This window comes from Mugil cephalus, chromosome 2, assembly GCF_022458985.1.
Source record: "Mugil cephalus isolate CIBA_MC_2020 chromosome 2, CIBA_Mcephalus_1.1, whole genome shotgun sequence".
In the NCBI taxonomy this organism is placed as follows: Eukaryota; Metazoa; Chordata; class Actinopteri; order Mugiliformes; family Mugilidae; genus Mugil; species Mugil cephalus.
The window spans coordinates 3,793,477-3,813,628 of record NC_061771.1 but is presented as its reverse complement, the minus strand read 5'-3'; the positions used below and the strand labels follow the sequence as shown (position 1 = coordinate 3,813,628).

General features: G+C 40.5%; 1 protein-coding gene across 3 annotated transcripts in view; it reads right to left on the bottom strand.

Moving 5' to 3' along the window:
• Positions 1-20,152, bottom strand: part of prkcaa (protein kinase C, alpha, a) — a 121,696-nt gene that overhangs the window by 29,363 nt on the left and 72,181 nt on the right. The window contains exons 6-14 of one of the 3 annotated variants that reach the window (XM_047578716.1): positions 14,545-14,701; positions 14,235-14,369; positions 13,374-13,467; positions 11,139-11,165; positions 8,114-8,257; positions 7,836-8,009; positions 5,884-5,975; positions 5,538-5,600; positions 5,071-5,209 (exon numbers count right to left, since the gene is read on the bottom strand). In XM_047578716.1, the coding sequence (XP_047434672.1) occupies positions 5,071-5,209; positions 5,538-5,600; positions 5,884-5,975; positions 7,836-8,009; positions 8,114-8,257; positions 11,139-11,165; positions 13,374-13,467; positions 14,235-14,369; positions 14,545-14,701 (1,025 nt within the window). Of the gene's footprint in view, positions 1-5,070; positions 5,210-5,537; positions 5,601-5,883; positions 5,976-7,835; positions 8,010-8,113; positions 8,258-10,016; positions 10,047-11,138; positions 11,166-13,373; positions 13,468-14,234; positions 14,370-14,544; positions 14,702-20,152 lie in introns of all 3 variants that reach the window. The other 2 variants (XM_047578715.1, XM_047578717.1) reach the window with 2 other exon arrangements.

The window sequence follows — 20,152 nt, the reverse complement described above, 5'->3', positions numbered from 1 at the left end:
TCGCATGAGGCTGATACATAAAGTGCTCTCTCCGTCTGTCAGGAAGCCAGTGATGGAAAGAGTCAAGCGTGACTTGTGCCTGACATTCTCTGCTTTCCTCCTTTTTTTTCTTTTTTCTTTTGTGGTATAAAAGCCCCTGGCCAGCAGAGCTGATTCACTGAATGTGTGTGTGTGTCTGTGCGTGTCTGTGTGTGTGTGTAAGACGGCAGGACAAAAATAAATGCTGCTCTTATGCTTAAATTTATATAGTGTTTATTTTATGAATTAGTCAGGACACGTGTGTTTATTTATGTACCTGTGCTTGTGGCTTGAACAGTCTGCGTTTGTGAGTCAAGTTTGTGAGTGTGTTTTATGTGTGTGCGTGTGCACGGGAATCGCTGCAGACATCTCTCTCCCATTAGGCCTAATGCTACATGACAGTTCTGGATCAGACTGCTAGCTATTCAAGGCTCCTCTCCAAACCACCGACACACACACCAATACACACAACCTATGCTTCTAAAACCACAATCTTCTTATACATATACTGGACACACAGTTCAGCAATCTGATGACCTACACAGTTACAAGGTGCTGTGTTAATGCCTTGCTGTTGCTACTGGATTGAGTTTGTGTGCTGTGGAGCAGATCAGACCACGTTTAGTGGTGCTAATTCTATCACTGCACTTCCATAACATTAGGTGGGAGCGAGGCGAGATAATTCTAATAAATAAGGTTAAAATCAAAAGGCACATACCCCATTTTCAGAATTGTTTTGAACTGACATGGCTAAATAGTGTCTTTCATTAGCCAAGACTGTACCCAGATATTTGGTAGATGTTAATACATAGATCTCGATCCATGAGTTATCCAGTAGTTAGGGATTCAGTGATCAAAATGAATTTTCTTGGTAAAGATAAATGGATAACTGTCCTGTGTAGACATTAGCACGCTGATATCTATACAATGCACTGTAAGGAAAGTAGATACCAGACAGATACAATGAATTTCTGTATGAATATGAATGTATAACTGAACTGTAATTACAGATTACAGTTCAGTTATACAGTATCTGATCTATTATCAGTGACACTGTACATGCATCTTGAATCTACTGCCAGTAGCATAGGAATGCACTGTAAGCTTAAATGATCATTACAAATAAGCATATGGAGAGAATATACCGTGTTGCCAATCATGCAGTATAATGCATAACCTTATAAACAACACCTGCATCCAGAGAAGAAAGGTTATATCAACAACGTTTAAAGGTAGAGAAGTATAGTCATTTCTTATATATTAGTTTTTTAAATAATATGTACGTAGAAGGGAAACTGTGCTCCAGTGAATTTTTTTTTTTTTTTTTCCATAGCTGCCATCTTGTTTGCAGGATGCTTGCATGTTCATGCTCTCAGCATCTGCCTCGTTTGCGGTTTCCTTCTCACTTTCTCCTTTTCACCTTCTTCTTCTTCTTCTCCTGTTTCTCACTTCTTCCTCACTTTCCCAACTACGGATGAAGTTCTTCTGTAAGGCTCCTAACTTCTCTCATCGGAAAACACTGGCCCATGTGCTCAGTGACTGGGCAAGAGTTTAAAATTGGAACTGTTTTTGCTAAAGTGTGCGGACAGATGACAACTGTTGTGTCAGGGATGCTATTTCAAGTCATCCAGCTTTCTGAGGAATAACCAGGTGACACACCCATTACTGAGTGCAAACCATGGAAGTACATATTTGAGAAACTTAGAGAACAACAGAAAGGTCTATTTATTAATTAGCAAAATGCATTTCAAAGTAAAGTGCTGTGCTATAATGTGGTTCTTTTTTGTGTAAGATACATTCTTTTTCTTCATGAAAGTAAATAAAAATTTCTTGTCGCTCTTATGCATATTTAGTGGAAATATATCATACTTGAAAATTTTCTGTCTATCCAAAATGAGGTGAACATTAATGCACTGCAGAGCAACAGGCGCATGTCTAAAAAGTGGGACATCTTGGATGATTAAATTTGTTGTATATCATGCTGACATGACAATTGCCCCAACTGATGGGTGGACACCCTTGCCTCCTATCGGCAAAATGCAGTGGAGGCCAAACAGAGCAAAGAGGAAAATGGCCCGTGTCAGACAGCTCAATATCCTTAAATGCTCTCCTGAAAATGTCAAACAGAGCCATCATGAGGCCATTCATTTCTCACCTTGGTACCTTCCTTTATTGTCTGGTTACTTCTGTCAGCTTCTGCTCTTTTTCTTATAGGTAAAGCCGTATGTCTCCCCTGCTTTCTTTGCCTGCTTTTTCTTTCCCTTGCTATCTCTTCCTCTCTGTGTCAAAGTCATTGAGGTGTAAATTCACATTAGTGTGAGGCTTCCTCCCAGACGGGAGCTACCAATAGCTGGCTATATAGGTCAGAGTAAACAGGACCAAAAAAAAAAAAAAGGAAAAAGAAAGAAACATGTGCAGCCAGCAGCAGAAACACTACCACATTCTGTCACATGTGTACTGACAAGCAGGGAGCCACTGCTACATGGAAATGTACTTCCATGGTGATGTGAGCAGGTGTTTAAGGAAAAAAAACAAAAAAGGGTGTGACAATGTCTCATCTCACAGCTATATCACACATTCTGAGATACAAACATACAGTACAGTACACAAAGTGAAGGAGGTGACCTGACTGAGCAGCACACATACACAAAAAGTACACAACACTGCACGCAAGGGGCTTCTGGGTAAAGACTTGTTCTTGGGCACTCATTGACCTCCAACATACATTTCAGAATAAGAAACAAACCACTAACAAACCATCAAAATTAAAGAAGGAATAATTGCACAAAACACAAAGTAGGGGAAAAACAGAAATTAAAAATCTGGTACTTTGAAATGATGAAATTTTTGATCGGATACTTGATCAGTTTGGAATCTAGTGATTTTGGGTGCCAGGTCAACTCCTTGTGCTGTTCATTGTGTTGTTTGAGTTGTTTCTAAAGCGTTTTTGTGTGTGTGTCTTTGTCAGGGGTTTGAGTGTCTGGTCTAGGTGGGTGCTACACGTCTAAGAATGTCTAAGAATGACAGGTCTAAAAGTTTCCCAGCAGAACATTGAGTTTTTCAAAGTTATTAGATTAGATTAGATTAGATTAGATTAGATTAGATTAGATTAGATTAGATTAGATTAGATTAGATTAGATTAGATTAGATTAGATTGTCATTCCACATGGACACGTAAAGAGCAATGAAATGTAGTTAGAATCTAAGTGTAATAAGCAGTAAGTGCATGTAGCATAAATAGAGATCGACTAAAACTGACAAAATCTCTTCAAATGTCAAAAGTCTCAGAGGAGCTATGAGTGATTCTAGGTAGAAATACAGAGTGCTGGCAGTGTTTTTGTCTGAATGTCTGAATTAATTACACAAAGCACGTGTCTAATATGTGAAGTAAAATTCATCTAGTAATTTTATTAGTGGTTCATCCTTCTGTCACAAATGACTTTAGGAAGACTTCCCCTCAATTATCTGTGAAAATGTCACGCCTACGAGCCCATTTCTAAGGTCAACCTCCACTCGGAGTGTTTTTGAGTATAGGGACATGTGCGTACAAGAGTTAAGGCTGACTGGTTTGTGTGTCCAAATGAAACCACGTATGCATGTAGATATTTATCTGTGGACGGCCAATTTAACACAGTGAAGTGTGATGCTGTCATCAATAGGGCTGTGTGATCACCGTTTGTGTGGCATAGAGCTGGTGTACTGGCTCTTGGTGCTATGGAAACGGTAGCGACTCCAACCCCCTGTTGTGTCATCCCTGGCTGGTGCATTAGTGTCAGCCTGACTCTGAACTATCACAGCATGTTCACCCTGCATCCGTGGGGTGGAATTAACCTCCCAGTCTATCAAGAGGGTTTTTAGGGAGAATCAATAGCCTGGCCTACCATTAAATAGTAGCAAACTAACTGATAATGGTCAGAGAGTTGGAACAAGAAATTAGTACATATGAAGTTTTGCACACTCCTGCATATAGCTCAGGCATGTCTATGCATTTAAAACAGAGCAGCTGGACATTTCACCTCTCACCTCTTACCCTGATCTTTATGAGAGGTGACACTAATATACTGTATACATTAGCAGATTACCAGATGTCAGGGATAGCAAGAAATTCATGATTTGTATCCATAACATAGAGGCCGGCCAGTGAAAAATGAAAACCAGTCCAAATACTTTTTTTTCCAATGTGTCTGCAAAGAGTCTCAGACATTCAGGTTATGGAATATCCAAAAACACTAAAAGAAAGTCAACTGGACTAGGAGAGGTTCTTGAAGACTTTTCACCACTCATCCGACTAGTTGGTGTAAAGAGGACAGGGTCAAACTATTTCATCTAACAACAGGTACAACCTTAACAGACACTAGTCATGTGAGTTTCTGATGGGTAACACCCACAGATGTTCCTATTTAAACTCCAACTTCCCACCAGTCCTTCAGAAGTAAAGAAGCTAAGTGGATGAGTTGCAATAGCAGCATTTGCTGTGACCCTTTGTAATTGCTGTTATTTTGTTTGCGGTAATATTCTGCAGTTAAAATATATTGTTTCAAGCATTATGACAATGATTCCATTATCTGTTGTTGTTTTGTTTGTTTGTGTGATTGTTCTTAGGGTTAAAAGCATATCTAGTCATGTTTGCAAAATACTTAGAAACAATTGTGATCACAAAGGTGAATCTTCAAGTCTAATGGTTTGGTATCCAATGAAATAATCATCCCAGAAACCCATTCAAATGCACAGAGCACCACGTCTGTATGTTTGGGTTAAGTCTGCACTTGCCAGTGGACACTTGAGTGTCTGTGCGACTGGAACGCTTACGTCATTCGAGAGTGTTTGTGTGCACGTCTGTGGTTGTGTGTGTGTGTGTGTGTGTGTGCGTCATCCTGTCCTGAGGCGGTGACCTTAATCTGGAGCACAAGGGTGACACAGACTCAGACCAAACAGCAAAAGAGATGCCCTCATGCATCTAAACATGCATGGCGGTACATGTTCACACACACACGCACACAGACACACACGCACGCACACACACACGTCTCTACATGGTTCAGTCTTGCTCACCTCTGGAGCTATGTAGTCTGGAGTGCCGCAGAAGGTTCGTGTGGTCACTCCTTCTATCATGTTCTCTTTGCACATGCCAAAGTCAGCAATCTTAATGTGTCCCTCAGAGTCCAGCATAACGTTGTCCAACTTCAGATCCCTGAGGAAGCAGAGAGACATTTCAGATATTGACTTTTCTTGTAAGAGCTGTAAGTTTCGGTGGATGCATTTAACTCTGAAGTCCCAGGTTTACTCCTTATCCAGTCTAGTTTTATTTGAAACACTCCTCAGTTGCACATATAATGTCTGGTGGTTTGGGTGTTTATGGAAGAGTCTTCTAGATAAGAAGTTTCACCACTGCGTCATATCTCTTGCAGAAAAACCATTCATATCGTCTCACACAACTTTTTGTTACTACTCTGAAAGCAGCAAGCAAATGTAACATAATGGTGCACAATGTATAAATTGCGTGAACGTGTAATAATTACCTGTAAATGATTCCTTTACTGTGCAGGAAGAAGAGACCAACAGCGATCTCTGCTGCATAGAACCTGCAACGACAACCGTACAAAATGTCACCCTTCAACTGCGTAAAGAGATAAGAACATCACAGAAGTCCTGCTTTTTACACAGCTGTCATAGTACTGCTACGGCTTGTGCCTCTATAGCTTTGCATATTGTAACTGTGCTGTGATGACTCCATATGTATAACACAAAACTAAAATTAACTAAAACATTTCTTAACCCAAACTGAAATCAACATGGATTTTGACAGTGGAAAAAGACCACAGAATACAGACCAGGGTAACAGTAAACAGATACAGAATGTCTTACACTGCCTGAGGTTCCTTGAACTTGCCCACTTGTTGGATATGGTACATGAGATCCCCCCCAGTCACGTACTCCATGACAAAGTACAGACGGTCCTGTGGTCATACAGAGAGATAAAACACAAGGAGCTGGGATAAGACAGACAAAATATGCATCATCACTATTTCATATAAAAAACTGAACACAACCGTTCCATATTTGACCCGTGAATGAAGCTCTAAACAGAAAGGTAAAGTTCAATGCTGAAGCCTACTCTACCCTCCACGTTTGAGTTGTTCAATCTTTACTGCTACTCTTTCCATGACAAGGTGACCTAAAAAGTCCACAGCAAAGCGCTTCAACAGTCAACACAGACATCTGTCAGGAAACATTCGCTTTGTCTTACGCTGCTGGTTCCTCACTGCATGTGACAGTTCTGGCCTGAACCCAGTCTAGATGTGCTTGGTGCTCCCTCACTAACAAAAACAAAAAGGAACTAACCCACATAGCAACAGACTCATACCAGCAACGGCTGAAGCTTCCACAAGGTCTGACACCAGGTGTGCGACCCTTGCTGCACCGAGATGACAGTGCCCTGAGCAAAACGCATGCTGTATCTGCTCCAGATTTAAACTTCCAGCAAAACAACACTTCAGTTTTACTTCTTTTTAATGGATATTGACAATATTTTGTATAACAAAAGAAATGCACCTTTCTCTCCCTTGTTTCCTGTCATATTCCAAATGGGTCTGTCAAATACATGTGCAAAAATGAAGACCATAAACTAGACTTAAGTATTTAATACTTTTTAATTTTGTTGCTTTCATTTGTCAAAGCTTGCCTTTACTACAGTATCCAAACACACAATTTTATTCAACAGAGAAAATATATTGATACCTGAGGCACCTTGAAAACTGGATCAAACCATTTATTCGCTAAAGCCGGTCTAGATTATTAACAGTCACTACTCCTTACATCGAATCACACGGCCTGAAAAACCACAGTGGATACCAGACACATCTATACTAACTAAAAAGACACAATAAACCATTTAACATACTCACATGATCATCTCAGTGGGTTACAGTTTGGCAGAATTATGACATGAATGCTGACAGATTTTCTAGATGTTTTGCCATCAAAAATACACAGAGGAAACATCCTAGAGGTTGTGAAGGTAAACCAGTCAGCATGTTATTTTACATTTTATTTGTTTTTCAATGCAGGAGAATTTAGTTTATATGTGCGTTCATGAATACATCGACACAGTGCTGTGTCTCTTCTGTTTTCCCTGCCTGCTTGTCCAATCAGCTGCTATATTTTGGTTTGGCCTCTGCTAAATCAGACATCCATATGCAGTCCAGCTATATATGTCCAGACCATTGATTCCTTTGGCATCTCGACATATTTGTGGAGGCATGAAAAATTCATGCAGTTGCCATTCTCGTCCATTCTGGGTCCTCCATAAAGCTGCCAACATGCCTTTTTATCTGAGTATTAAATGTTGTAATACTATTTTTCATTTTTTTCCATTATTCATTTTTCCAGACAACCTGGGCTAGGCTGTAAACATGTTTTGAGTTTTAACATGAAGATCTGTAGGGTAATACTTGCTTTCAGAGCCATTCTACAGACAAATGGTATTTTATGGATGACACTTTTTTTGCAGCCACAGAAGATGCTCCTTTTCCAATTTTCTTAACTTAATATGTGTGTGAGGTTGCGTGCACTGATTGTAGCACAGCCCAAAGATAATACATGCACCCACACATGGCTCTGACTTCTAATTGGGGTTTATTTTTGTTTTCTTTTCCTTTTTTTTTTTTTGATAAACTTGTCATGCGCGTCCTCTATTGTCCTACAGCACTTTCTGACTAAGCTTTTTAGCTACAAGCCCCTTCGTGAATTAATCTGACCTGACCTGAGATGACCTGGAGTTACTTTTCCAGATGCACGTCCAGAAGCGTTTTACCTACCACGGTCTGGAAGCACGAGTGGAGATGTGTGAGGAAGGGTGGCTTGTCCTGTTGGGCCAGGACTCTCTTCTCCACCATGGTACATTCAACATCATCATCCTGGATTACCACATCCTTCTTAAGGATCTTGATTGCATACAGCTCTTCAGTGGTCTTCATCTCTGCTAGCATGACCTACAGAGAGACAGAGGAGGACAGAAGAATGGAAAATTATTCAATCAATGAATGTCCAACCTTCTCCAAGAGCTTAATCTTTGAGCCGATCGCTGGTGCCTCACCTTGCCGAAGCTGCCTTTCCCTAGCACAGCCAGGAAGATGAAGTCACTGAGTTTGACTTGGTCCAGGCTATTGGATGGCAGCTGGCTGGAGTGGCTGTCTTCCGTGTCACTGATCACCTTCTTCCCTGGGCCTAGCTTGGCTTTCTGCACTCAGGGCACAAAAGAGAACGTGTCTCAGAAATAAGGACCTCAACGCACACACATAACGTTAAGCTGCAGTGTGCAGATCAGAAAGGTGGACCTTAAATAAATGTTGTATACCCAAAAGGAGTTGATGTGGTACTAAACAGACTTCTTTGTAGTGGATTCCTCTTGCAGAAATGACAAAGCTTCCACACTTCCAATTCCCTTGTTCAATCTTTCATATTTTTACCACTACAGATATGATCATACAGATAAAAAATTAATGTTTGAATTTACTCCCTAAAATGATTAAGCGTTTCCATTACCTGTGTTCGCTCACTCACACTGCTCATTTGCTCACTCACAGCCACAATGCACTTACCGATAAAACAGAATTCAAAATTCATGAGGTGAAATGAGAGTGTGGCGCAACTGTGGGGCTGAGGAGGTACGAAAATGTCTCCATGCATCTTGTAAAATGAATGTCTGATAAACTACATGTTGTTCCTGTTAGTTTAAACCAGCAGAGCTGAGAGTGCAGTACTATGTGATGAAGGTACAAAGTACTGCTGTACTGTAAATAAAAATCTACTCGAGATAAGCTTGAAATGCTTCCAATGAAACCACTACCCACACAACATACTTAAAATAGGCTGCGAAAATGATAGATAATGAATAGTACTATGTTTAGTGATCACTTAACATATTTTGATGCGCCTGCAAAACATGGAATAATGAGCATTTTAGGCACAACATTACTGAAACCCCAGCATACATCACACAGGCTGGTCGAGGTCACATCAGACGTTCCAACTGCACTAGCAGAAACCTGCACGGCCGCAAGAACAACAAAGTAGAGATTCAACTTATGCATGCGTGACTTCTGACTCTAACACTGATCTGCAAAAGTACTCCCTTCTTGTAAATGCTTCCTTCATGCCAAGTCATGCTCCATCTCCCAGCAGGGCAAAATGCTTCAAGAAACTTGCTGCAAAATATGCACTTTTATGACGATCGAAATGATAAATAAGAATCCAATAAACTAAAACGTTCCATACATTTCTATCTCTGCACAAAAACACTCTCGGCCAGGGCCATATACAATCATAAGATCATGCTGCACCCAAACATCATACAGTATGGATTTTATCTGTATCGTTCACAAAAAAACAGTTGCTTAGCAAGTTCTATGACGAAGTGGTATTAAACTGTCACTTATGTTCTGTTCCTGCTATTCCCTGTCTAAAAACCTCATCTAAAAGGGTTTTAAAGGTTACTGGTAAGCCAATTTCATTTTGAGCGGCCTCAGCTCTCCAGACTTTCACCGGTAGTTAAATTCACATTAAAGCAGGTTTCATCCACAGCATTCTGTGAAAGAAACCTCTGATAATGACTGTTAGGTAAAGAAGAGGTTTTCGGCCCATAGACACAACATCAATGGACGAACTGAAAACGATTTTCCAGGCAAAGATTTTATAATACACCACACTCAAAATCCCTGATCTATCCTGCTTCACCTTTAGGAACCACTTGAGCATTCATTCTCCAAATAATCCAGATTATTACAGTGTAGATATTTAACTTGCAGTCATAAATGCTGAGCAGTTTTAGTTTGGTTAATGGCATCATAGTCTGCTCTTAAAACGGGAGAGTAGCAGAGAAACGCCAAGCAGAGCAGACTGCACCAGATCACAGCACACCTGTGAGCCTTTTTAGCCAAAGAAACGAGCCTGGCCGGGCCAAGCGTGCAGCAGCCTTACTTCCTTCCTGTCAGACGCACCTGATCAGAGTCTTCCACAACTGCTTGGTCCTGAAACCACAGGGAGAGGGGAGCCAAAATGGCTGACTCACTTAGTACGAGTTTTTTTTTTCTTTTCTTTTTAGTTGAGGGGCAATAGAAGTGCAGCTCATACACACAGAAGAACATAACAAATGAATGAAGATGTACCAATAATATAACACTAACGCTATTGACCTTCTATGATATACTGTGTTCCAGTTCAGTATGGTAGAAACACAGAAAGAACACACACGTAAGGAGAACATTCCTGGTAACCTGACATTAATCATATTCCTGAAAAAGAAAAAAAATCCATGTGTGATTTGTGTAAAATAAATAAATAATCAATAAGCTTGATTTCATTGTGAAGAATAAATAAAAGTGGAAGCAAAAGAAACTTTGCGAACGCCACTGAGAATCACAGCAGTGTAACGCTGGTGTGGAAATCAAATCGTCAAGCATGAAGCAGCACACATCCTCACACAGGCAGCAACAGTCACTCAATAGTCTGGTAATGTACTTCAGCTCAATGGTAACACCTAGTGGTCATAACAGGGGCTGCACCACACAATTCAAGCGTCAGTGACGCCTTTGAATGAAGTTCGGTCCAAGGTTAAATTGAGACGTTTGCAGGTAGAAGAAGAAGACAGTGACGGATACATGTTAACTTAGTCCTATGATGAGAGACATGAATGCTGACAGTCCATTTCACATCTGTACTGACAATGATGTAAGCACACAACGTGAAGACAGAAAGTTTAATCCACAAACCAGACAGATACAGAATACAAAGACACACATGCACACAAATGTAAAGCCATAAAGTGTAAGAATTTACTAACAATCCTCCGGCAAACAGGAAGCCGGGGAAAAAAAATAAGAGCTGCGCTTGGGCAAAAAGGAGTACTGACTAAATATCCGTTAGGCTTAGTTGTTCATTTTTATTTATTCCTTTCAAATTGTTAGTAAACTGGATCAATTTGTAGTAGCACTGAACCACGTACAAATGATCAGACTTAGGAGCGATGGAACCACAACAAGACCAGAAAAAAAGAAGAGAGAGGAATTGGAGAGGAGAGCTCAAGGGGAGAGGAGGAGGAGGAGGATGGGAGAAAGGGCTACCTTTAGATTAAAGTTAAATTGGCAGTCCTGAGAGCAGGGGCGAGACGTGGAGAAAGGAAGAGAGAAACTCCTGCATTAAATATGACAATGTGACACGGGATGAAGAAGCATTTGTACAATAAAGTCTCACCAAGCACATAGGAAGGAGCAGGAGGCTGAGGGAAAAAAGGGAAAGAACCACAGCGGGGTTTATGAAGAAGGAAAGAGAGAAAGAAGAGAGACAGGGAGAAAAAGAGACATAGAGAGAGATCTCCAGGCTGTATAGAATCCAAAAGATATACAGTCATTGGATGAAACATGAGGCCTTGACATGAAAAAATAAGATAATACCTTTATTTGAGGTACATCAAACAGTACTGTTGTGGTGGTTGATTCTGAGTCACAGTTCACAATCATTGTGAAATATTAAGACTGCGCTGGGCCTCTCAGTGATAAATTTGTCTGCTGATATTCATGCTGAGACGATTTAAAAAACAAACTAAAAAACAAGTGTATTTTGCAGCCTGTGCAAATACAGACTGTTTGTGTGTGTGTGTGTGTGTGTGTGTGTGTGTGTGTGTGTGTGTGTGTGTGTGTGTGTGTGTGTGTGTGTGTGTGTGTGTCTCTGTCTATGGAAATGTGACAGAAAGTATCAAAATGTTTGACCAGGATGCGTCACACAGCCCATACTGATGAAGACAGACACTGTGGGTCTTCTGGACCTGCTGTTACCATGCAGCCTCTACCTTTGAAGGCAGGTTTTGTGAAGCTGATAATGGAGATGTCAGGAATGATGGAACTTTTCTTCTCTCACTTTAATGTTTTAATAAATTCACAGAGCGGTCCCAGTGGTACCATACTGAATTGTTCAAGTGCAAGATCCCTTTTGTATTTTTTTGTATTGTAATACATTATCTATAAACTTTCAGATTCAACTGTGACCTTTGAGGCTGTCTTGTCGTTCTTTCTTATTCTCTCTGCAATGTGTCGCAGAAATGCCATGGAAAATAACTTTACGAATGGGGGCTGTGCTCCCACGGAGCGGCCGAACAATATGACAATCAGGAACACGGAGAGGGAGAGCTGCTTCAGCCTGAGCTGGCCAGACACACTGAAGATGTGAGCATGAAACTGGGTCGCCATGTGAAAGGATTCTTGTGTGTGTGTGTGTTGTCATAGAATTTAGAAAAGTAGGCGTTTATTTAAGAGACTCCCTTTGTCCCTTTTAGTAATAATAAATGTCTATAAATCATACTGAGTTATCGCAGTATCGCGGGCAGTATCTCTTAAAGACACACACAAAAAAATTACATTATTAGGAATAAAAGACCTGAGGAGGTCAGTGATTATTGAATGTTTACATTTACATCCAAAAAAGGAAAAGATATTACATTTGTGAGGTTAAAATGACATAAATCACAATGACTATAACCCTAAGGTGAAAAGAGTCACTGGAAACTAACTGTCAATTTTTACTGCAAAAGTCTGTGCAGCTGACATGCAGACCACCAGGGCTTTGATATTCCAGTTAGCTTCACAGTTTTAGGTTGAAATGTAACAAAAAAATTATTTTGAAAAATGTCCTGTCTGCAACACTTATTGTCCACACATTGTCGACGTTTATAGACAAAAAAAAAAAAAAACAAATTTACAATTAGTTAGAAGAAAACTAGTTGTTTTGCTCTAAAATCATAATTATATGAATAAATGAAGCAAAAATCTACGTCCTAGCAGCTCTGTTCAGATGCATCTGGCTCCAGTGCGTCATCCAGCAAAGCACCTCTCGACTATCAAAACGATCCACCTGAGATCATCTCAGTCTTGGTCCTAAAGCAAAATATTGAAAACTCATTCATTTTTCCATGAATTTACGACGGGCTCAAAGAAATAAATGTGCGCCAATGTCATATTTAATAAGCGTAATCGATTAAAATGATTACACGGATGAATGATTGTAGAGCATAATTCTTGTGAGACTTAATCAAATCAATTGCTTTTTCACCATCATCGTTGACATTTCACTGCAGAAAATGCAAGCAGGCTTCTGTGCGTTCTGGCCTAAGTGAGGTCGAGGGCCCTATTAAACTTTGCTCTTAGAACAAACAAGAAAGAACACAATTATTGATTAATTCCATTGATTATATGCTTCCTTGTTTCATGGACCCTTGACAAGTCAATAATGCAAGGCAGCCAGCCAGCCAGACAGACAAAATGACAAGAATGAACATTTGCATGTTATTTCAGTGCAATCCTCACCTCAAATTTCTGCCTCAGTTCCTCATTACCATCATTCTCCTCTGAGATGGGAACATTGTAGTACTCCCCCTCCTCCTGGCACAACAACTTATACCTGACAACAAAGAGATGAGATGAGAAGGGAGGTGAGAGTGGAGGAGGATGGAAAAATACAGAGAAACACTTGGCAAGAAACTGGCAGGTTTTTTGTCTACCTTCCCTTCTTCTGCGTTTGCTTCTACTTTGCCTCACACATGTCAAACCAAACACAAGCTTAACTGTATGTGTATCAGTAACGCCTGCTCCATCGGGACAAATCTATGGTAAAATCCCAAACTGAGCACTGTTTACCTCAGAAGGTGCCGTGTTTATTACCATCTGGCATGCAGGCTGTGAAAGGGGGAATTTACAAAGAGGCGACAGAGGAAACTTTTATAAACTATCCTTGGTGAAGTGTTGATATCTATGTTTCTACTATTGTCTGTTGCTGAATGTGCTGTCAATGCATATGACTAATGAGGCCATTAGTGCGTCTACACACATCACTACCACAGTTATTTATTATTTCACTCTCTTCTAGATCTAAATAAATCTTAAATGTTAATTGGCTAAGGTTGCCTGACAGAATCAGGCGATGAACTCAAGACGCTATGAGTAACATAACTAAATACTCGATAGTCTGTACACACAGACCTTAAACTGAACTGTTTAAGTCAATATTTACACACCACCTGCAGGGGGCAGCTTAATGAATGATTGTCACCCAGAGCTGCAGGGCGTCAAACCAAACACTTCATCCCCTGTTACCACTTTCCACCTCAGAAAATTCAGTGAAAAGTGTGATATTTATGATACTTTAAAAAGTATCATAGCATGCATTACCAGCCACAGACTGGAGCCTTCATGAGCTCCGACACGCCGAAGGAAAGGGCTCCCATGAAGTCGTTCCTGGTGGTCCGATCCCAGTCCCACACTTCCACTGACAGGCGGCGGTCTTTATCTGTAGGCTTCAGCTTGCTGTACAGTGAATTGTGGTTATTGTGGAAGAGTAACATTTGTAGATTAGTTCACAAAGTAGTTTTAACACTAGGGCTTCCGACTTGCGCCGTACTTTGTACCAGGTTACACATACTTAACAATATACAGTAGCTGTGAAACAGAGGTTGTAGGTGGCAACAGAAACTGTACTCACAAAGTAAATGACTCATTCCATCTTGGGTTGAGGTTGGAGCGGATAGTTTTGGTCTTCTGCTTGGTCTCATTCTTAGGGTCTGGTATGAGCTTGAGCTTGACATATGGATCAGACAGGCCATTGGGGTCCATGGGGATGAGGTTTTTGCCTTCACCCACTGACAAAGATGAAGGATAGGATGGATTAATATTAGACTGATATGTCTAAAGAGACTGGATTTATATATATATATATATATATATTAAGCTTGGTTACAGCTTTATAAACTGATTTGGCCCATTTGCTGTCCGCTCATCAACAAAAGAGAACAGAATAAACTGCAGGTGTTCAAGATCAAATGGCAAGTCACAGCCTATGAGGATTATTTATGGTTCTGTAACAATAAAAGGAGTAAATGGAGGAAGTGTTATGAGGACAGTGATTCAAGATCGCTAGCAGTGTCATGCTTAAGTAGGCGAAGGCTCTGTTCTGGGCCTCTTGTATTTAGCTGTTCAGTAAACAAGGGCACACCAGGGACATTAGCACTCCATTAGCCCTGAGCATTGGAGCACAGCCAGACCTGAGCATACACACATACAGTACATACACCCATCCCTGCGCACAGTCAAGTACACACATATACTATGTTTATCGAGACACAGTGCACCTAGGAACCCCCGCAGGGACAGGGTGAATGCCTGTCTGCTTGGTTAAACCTCGGCCCCTGGAGATGGCAGAAGTGTCTCCATGTGGCACTGTCAGTCAACCTACATATGCTGCACTGTGCAGCGGCAAACTGATCTTTGACCCTGAGAGGAAAGCGCAAAGCAAATGTGCAAAGAATGCAAGACATGACTGCTAAACCCACTGCCTTAACCCCAAATAAGATGCAGTAATGTCAGGATTATGAGGGCTAAATGGGATTTGACATGAAGCTTCAATTTATTTACTTAAATTCATTATCTGATACATTTTAAAGTTTAAATGAAACACATGACAGACTAGGTTCATACTATCCCCCGTGCGGCTGCAGACAAAAATTTGATAAGCCATGATTCAATTTTCTGCTCCTCAGTGGAGGATTTGGGTGTTGGGTGATGAGGTGTGAAGTTAGATGAGTGATGGCATGAGCTACAATAGAGTACACATATACACTCTAAGAGAGTCAGACGGTTACAGAAGCAACTGGAGGTGTGGGAAAATATTGAGCGCTTCTAAACTGGCAACCCTGCGTTTACTCAGAAATCCAGTGGAAATGTGTTGAGCACATATTTTCAAACTGCACACTGTATTTGTACTTCTAATACCGACACACTGTGCTGCAGAATACGGGAGACTGAAATAAAGGTAGACTTTTTCTGCTGAATTTACTACTGAACCTTTCTGATTCTTTATTATTTCCATTTCTTTTCTTGTCAAACTGATGTTTCATGCAACATGTACCAGATCCAATATGTGAACCGATAAACATCTTACCTAATGTTCCTTTTATTTCCGCATGCAATTCCTCTAAAAGGTAAAGGTCGTGTTTTGAATATTTCAAATGCTGGCCGCATACATGCAAACTCCCAACACCCAAAGGGCATTTATAAATCTCAGGCCAAAGAGACGTAGGAAAAGACAGCTGACAGTAGACAACAGGAAAAGATCTCAAAACTGGTGCTGAGATGATGTTATAAAATAATAATTTATAGTTAAAAACTGAAATTAATCTTGTGTGCTTGAGTGTGTGAGAATATTAAGGTTGCTCTGACTGTAATAGAGAATTTATTGACTACAGAGAGGAGACTATTGACTCAAGTATCCCCACAGTCGTTGCAAACTGTACTGCCAGTTATGACCAGTGGGAGGTAGTCTAGACTGTCTGATTCAGCTTGGCTGGCACAGAGCAAATTCTTCCATAAACCAAACAAGATGTGTGCATGTAGTCCTGGGTTTTAACTCATGTGCAGCAGAAACTAAAGCTAAAAGTTACTACTCTGTTACATATGTAAGGTTGGAGGTCACATAACTGCTGCCATATCACAACACAGAGTTGTTTGGGCACAGATTTTGCATCGGCATAAGTCTGTGGACACATCACACGTAATGTTACCTGCAGATCCTTTGACCCTATAACTGTTCAGCAAATAGGATTTTACATGACTCTTGGTGAAATCTGCCCCTTATCTATTTTTTAATAGAATAAATATGTAGTTATATAGTTATATCAATGAGTGGTGCCCCCAACGATTCACTCTGAAACACATCTGGATTTCATTTCACACTGTTGCCACAGAAGAACTGCAGCATTGCGTTTAGCATTTACAGGGTCACCAGAAAACACTTAGCCTGTTCTATTTCCAAAAACAATCAGTTTTGGCATAGTCATGCATCTCTGTCAGTTTCCTTTAAAACAAAACAAAATCCAAAAAAATAGAAAAAAACAAACCCCAAGCAGAAAGGAAATGGTAGAAGGGAGGAAAATCAGAGGCACATGCTAAAATGGTGTGAAAGCAGTGTGAACATGCTGAGCACGGGGGAGGTTGAGGCAGGACAGCGACAACACACTGGGAATACCAATGACATGTCTACTGGGAGTCTGGCATCAGGAATCCCAAGGCAACCAGGAGAGAATGAGGCAGCCTGCATGTGCCTTTGTATGTTAACACACAATATTCCTTTTTAGAGAGGGGTGATACCCTAACAGCCCTTGTGTCAGTGAAGGTTCTCATTCATCCAGGTCATGGTAATCCAAAAGGTGTTCTTGAAGAACTGAAGAAGCTACTCGGATGAGTGGCGAAACGTCTTCAAGAAAATTCAAGTCCAGTTGCCTTTACTCATTGCCTTTTGGCTTAACAGTCCTTCTTCTGTCCTGTGGTGTCATTTCTGAACATTAAAGAAGTTCAAATATCCAAATAAGCAGTAGAAAGCAAACAGTGATGACAGGGACCAGGATCCATTTTCAGTCATTTGCTTTCATCTTCAGGGTTTGTCTTACTGAACAAGATGATTACACGTGTTTGAGTAACATCCCATCACCATGCAGCAGGATGCTAGACGCTATCCTCAATTTATTTAACCACTGAAAACATTTACACGAACACACAAAGCCTTGTCTCCAACTGACCCTACCTCAAAAATTAGGCCAGCCATGTTTGTTCTACACCTCCCTGTGTAAATACAGCTGCCAAACATTAGACCACAAGCTTTGCTCTCTGCCTTTTCATTGTAACTCTGTGCTGTTTTGACAGACAGCTATTTATGAAATACCCTGAAAAATGTTGTGTTGACTAGCAGCAGTGTTTCCTTCATAGTGTTGCAGAACATTTCATCAGCATAAAGGAAGTGGAGTGACCTGCCTACTTAAGAACGTTGAGTTTGTAAAACACTAAGCATTAAACGTGCTGCTTGCTACTTATAACCTAAAGACTAACATATAACCTCAATTAATTTAATACATTTTGAAAAGCTGATGAAGAAATGCGTTCTTTGTTGCTTTAAATTAAAATATAGTTATCTGCTCCAGTGGTTTATCATTTTATGACAAGCACATGAGTTCACGACAGAACCTTGAAATGCTGGCACTGGTAGCACCACAAGTGCTGTCAGCTATTCCAGCTTAACTCTGAATCATTGGGGAAAATGTAATAGCAGGATTTTTGGGCATTTTCTTTTTTTTTTACTATTGACAAAAACGTTTGGCCTTTCTGTACAATGATTCAGACACTACAAAGAAGTAGAAAACACTCTAAGAAAAGGCTACTGAGTGGAAGCAGCAGCCTGCAGATCACTGGGCACTTATCATCATTTGGCAACTGGCAAGCTGCATCCATACCCCAGCCGCTGCTTAGATCCGACCACAACTCTGCCCTCCAGTAAAAGAAACAGGCAGGATGTCATTTTGGTTTTTAATATTTTGTATGAATGGCTGACTCACCAAGAAACATCCCAGGGTACATCAAAGTATCCGAATGGGGATAAATAGGTTCTGCAGAGCTGTGCGCAGCAGAGAAAACAGTATATTTGTGGAGATATTAAATCCATTACAGAATCAAATATATGTAGTAGACTGATGTAATGCCACACATGGTAACACGTAAGACAGGGGACGTACTGCAGCACTGACTAATAAAGAGAGACTAGTGCAAAAAGTGCAAAACCCCGCTATAGACACAAAATATATAACAAATATGGAAGCTGATCTTTATCTCTGAGACTTTATATACGAGAAAGAACAGATGGGGCATATACAAGTTAGTAGCTTGAATATGTATATAAAAATAATAATACTACTAATAATAATAATAATAATAAAGAATTCAAGTTAAGTTGAATACAGTGTCCTGTAAAAAAAAACTGAACATTAAGAGTTAAAACCTGATGCTTGTGAGGACCTCTGCCCATAGCTGAAACCCAAACCATTAAAATCATTCTACTGAGACAAAAAAGAGAGATGCAAGACGGAGGTGTTTAGGACAAGAAGAATAACTAATTGATGATGCGTTTTAAACATAAATGAGGACACTGCATGGATCCACTGCATGGACTTGTTTGCTTCATTTCGTAGAGAACAGCAGGCGATCGAATCAAGGTAAAATTAGATAAATCTATCTGGACATGAAAAGTGAATTTGCTCGAACAAGGATGCCACAAGCAAAACTGAAACCCACAACTCTATCCGCCCTGAGCACTAATCGGACCTACACACACCTACAATACACCTACTCCATGTATAAACTGCCCTGACTCAGCAGCAGCGGGCTCATACAGACACTGAGGTGAAAATCTGAAGAAAAGGTTAAAGAGGAGATAAAAGGGAAGTGAGAAGGCTTTTAAAATGATGCTTTTCCCAGGAACTGGGTGAGTCAACGAGGGAACAAAATGAAAATGTAATTATTACCACTGTCTCTCACACACTCCCAAAGGAACTCCCCGCAGCAAGAGGTTCGTGCACATGCTCTTGTGCGTTCACACACGCTGTTGAGAATAAGTACAATTGCACTCTCTCAATTGACTATTGGTACTTTGGATATTTGCGGAGAATGAATAAATAATAGAAACAATCAGGAGGGTGGTTTCCTCCGCACCAGCAGACAGAGGAGCTCTGTGTGCAGGAATGGTGGGTTATGTCTGTCCTTCAACGGGGAAACAGTACTTGTTTTGTCTTTCCCAGCACCTCCCTGTCTTCATTTAACTCCAACTGACAAAACACACATTCTCACAGCTCATGTTCATGGGAAAACTGCACAAATACCTCTTGGTATTTTTCACTATTTAATTTTGCTAGAAAAGCCACTGTTGCCAACAGGTCTGTTTGTCTACCTCTGTTGGGATAGTTCATATATGGGAACATGCATGGGCTTAAAGAACAGCTGCTTCCCCTGGCATCCATGTCACTTTCTTTTGAACATTTTGGCTGTGGCCAGTGGGTTCCACATTTTTGTGTTTAAAATAAATGGGAAAAGGCTCATTTAAATCACCCACAAATGAGGCAGGGCATTCTGGAAGAAAATCTGCTCAGGCTTCGGCCCGACTGCGCATCAGCAGAACTAACTTGAAAAGAGGAATTTGAGAAGATGGTGTGAAGATATAGAAAAGTCACACAGTAACCACTTTGGCTGTAACACAACAAGGCTCACCACTTCAA